A 3012-nucleotide genomic window follows, 5' to 3' on the forward strand; every position below is an offset into this window, starting at 1 on the left:
CCTTTAAGTCGAAAGAAAGGGCTTCGTCGTGTGAACGTGTCCAGGCTTAATTCGATTTAACGCGGCTAAAGTCGACCTAAACTCGTAGTGTAGACCAGGACATAGTATTCCAGTATCTGTCTCACCAGTGCCATATACAATAGTATAATTTAGTCCCCACTTCTACTCACTACTCCTCTGTTTATACATCCAAGATTCGCATTAGCCCGTTATGCCACACATGGCACTGGGAGCTCATGTTCAGCCCATGCTCCACTAGGACCCTACATCCTTTTCAGTCACTGCTTTCCATGATACTATCTCCTTCAGATACCTGAGATGCAGCCTTCTAACATTAGGGAAAACTTGCAATATCTCCAGTATCTCTGGGTGTGAGCTGAGGACTTTCTAATGGTGAACCTGGTAGATAGTTACACAAGGGAAAGGGAGGCAGAGACAGTCAGGGAAAGTATCATTCTCGGCAATCTCCTTAAAATCTGTCCCCTCCATTAAATCCCCTGGTAACACGGCTCACCAGAGCATTCACAGAACATACCTGAGCAGAGAACTCCTGCATCCTCTTTGTGTCTGCAGTTGTGCTGGCCCCAGCTTCTGGAAGGACACGCCCAGAGATTGGCTTCATTCCCAGAGCAGTTCACATCATCCAGCCAGATCTGCCCAGATCCTTGCCCATAATGAGCAGAGACAGTTGCATTGATGGCACGTCCACATCCCAGTTGTTTGCAAACAACATTGGAGTCCAGTAAGTCCCAGAAATCATCACAGACTGTCCCCCAGCTGCCGTTGTAATAAATCTCCACTCTCCCGGCACAGCGACCTGTCCCATTCACCAGTCTGATCTGCCGGCTCCCTGCAGGGATAGATCCCAGCTGTTAATATGTATTTTCCTACTGAACAGAAAATGTTTGTGAGATTTAGAAATGAATCACCTGAGCAAACGACACCGATGTCCTCAGCAATTCCTGCCTGGGCTGTCTCAGACGTGGAGTTGTCACAGAGAGTCAGACGAGTCTCATTTCCTGCACACTGGACCCTTCTCAGCCCCACAGGGCCCTTTCCCTGCTCAGACTTAGGGGGGTTATAAGTTTTCTCAGCGACTCCGCACTGGAGCTGCCTGCACACCACGCTGGCATCGTTCATGTCCCACTGATCATCCAGCACTCTGCTCCACACACCATGGAGGGAAATCTCTACTCTCCCATCACACCGGCTCTCTCCATTCAGCAGTCTGAGTGATTCAGAGTGACCTGGGCTCAGGAGAGATGGGAAACACATTGAATAACACTCCCTGTTATATACTAGAAATAATACTGAGTGTGCATGAAATTATGGACTGTTTCTCCATAAGAAGGTATAAGCCAATGATCAGAGTGTGTCACAGTGTTAAAGGGAACAACCTCTGTCAGAAGACACTTATTTTTTTGAATCTATACGTGGAAGGTGCTATAAGGACTGTAAAACTCTGAATTTGACAGAAGGGCTTGCTAGCAGACCCTGTAAATGAGTGACCAAAGGATTTCCTGCAGATTACCGATTGGGAAAATAGTCTCTGTGGGCGGTGGTGGAATGGCTGCTGAGGTTTATAGTCACTTTATCCAGGCTTAAATGCCTGGAAGCCAGAATAGTGTTTGCACAGGCACACAGTCAGTGACTTGTGAATGATTTAGGGTCGGGAAAGGTGGGCGGAGCTCGAGCCTCGGGGGGACCCCCCCTTCACTCCAAGGGTGTGCCTAGGGTGACCAGATGTCCTGATTCTATAGGGACAGTCCTGATATTTGGGGCTTTTTCTCATATAGGTGCCTATTATCTCCCACCTCCTGTCCAATTTTTCACATTTGCTATCTGGTTACCCTAGGCACATCCCACAGCCTGTGTGCCCCGGGCAGCCCCAGCTTTGGGTGCCTGCTGAGCCGTAAGGGCCGGCTGGAAAGGGTGCAGGGAGGAAAGCCCCACTCCCTCCTGCCTCCCCGGGCACCGGATCCCTCCTGCACCCCTCCCGCTGCCCCTTCCGTCATTGTCCACCCTCCCAAAAGTTGTCCCCCTCCAGGTTTCCTGTCCTAGCTATGCCACTAGTGTAGTGTGAGGGTAGAGAGTAGATTTGGGGCTTTCCGAGGTGACTCATGGCTATAACTGGATAACACAGCCCCTCAGGAAGGCCAGATGGGATCATGGCAAATGGCGCTTGTACGGAAGGGACCAGGTGTTTTTCCTTAGAAGGGATTCTCCTTCCAGCAACTGTAGGCAGAAATTAGCATCTTCATGTGCTGAGGAGTTCCCTCCAAGAACCAGGGTATGGGCTGGGTAGCTAGTTAGGAGAGGCAGGGCAGGGCTGCAGGAATTCAGTTAGGAATGCAGGTAGCAGCCTCTGTGAGAAGCAGGAGAACTGTGAGGTGAATTGTCCCCAAGGTACAAAGGTATCAGCTGTAAAGAGGAGAGTAGATGTCGGTTGAGAGTGCTGGGCAGGGCCCTATAGGCTTAGGCATGGTGTGTAACAGCGCCAGTGACTCTGGGCTCTGTGGGAGACAGTCCTGGAAGCTATGGTACATTATTAGGAAGAAGGTTGAAATCCAGGGCTTCTGAAGTAGGTTTCTCTGTAAGGTCCCCAGTTCCAGCCAGTCAAGAAGCCCTATGGAGACTCTGTACATGGATGAGAAGAGGGGGCAGAGAGGAGACCTGCAACTTCATTAAGCAGGAGGAATCCCTTTGGATGAGGGGAGAAGCAGATGATCACAATGACCTCTTTGGGTCTCAAAACTCTGCAGATCTATAGACCCATGAGACGGGCTCCATTTAGCCACAAGGGAACCATTGGCTGGCCATTAAAATTAAGTTTTCTAGTCAATTATTTTTCCTGCAGGGCCCTGGCAGCTTTCAGTGCCCAGGATGGATAAATCGGGGTTGTGCAGTGTCAGGCTGTTGCCTGTACGATCCCTGCCTCATTCACTTTAGAAACTGGAAGGCCTGCAGAGAATGAGCAGGGGAGCGCAGGAAGAACTAGGATGATCTTGTTAA

General features: G+C 50.0%; 1 protein-coding gene across 1 annotated transcript in view; it reads right to left on the reverse strand.

The window, feature by feature from the left end:
* Positions 1-535: 535 nt before the first annotated feature.
* LOC115271490 (deleted in malignant brain tumors 1 protein-like) overlaps positions 536-3012 on the reverse strand; it is a gene marked incomplete at its 3' end in the record, with an annotated part of 115816 nt that continues 113339 nt past the window's right edge. The window contains 1 exon segment of the mRNA XM_029914104.1: positions 536-850. Coding sequence (XP_029769964.1) covers positions 536-850 — 315 coding nt within the window.

The sequence above is a fragment of the Terrapene carolina genome, unplaced genomic scaffold, assembly GCF_002925995.2.
Source record: "Terrapene carolina triunguis isolate 2854851 unplaced genomic scaffold, T_m_triunguis-2.0 Scaffold30712, whole genome shotgun sequence".
In the NCBI taxonomy this organism is placed as follows: domain Eukaryota; kingdom Metazoa; phylum Chordata; order Testudines; family Emydidae; genus Terrapene; species Terrapene triunguis.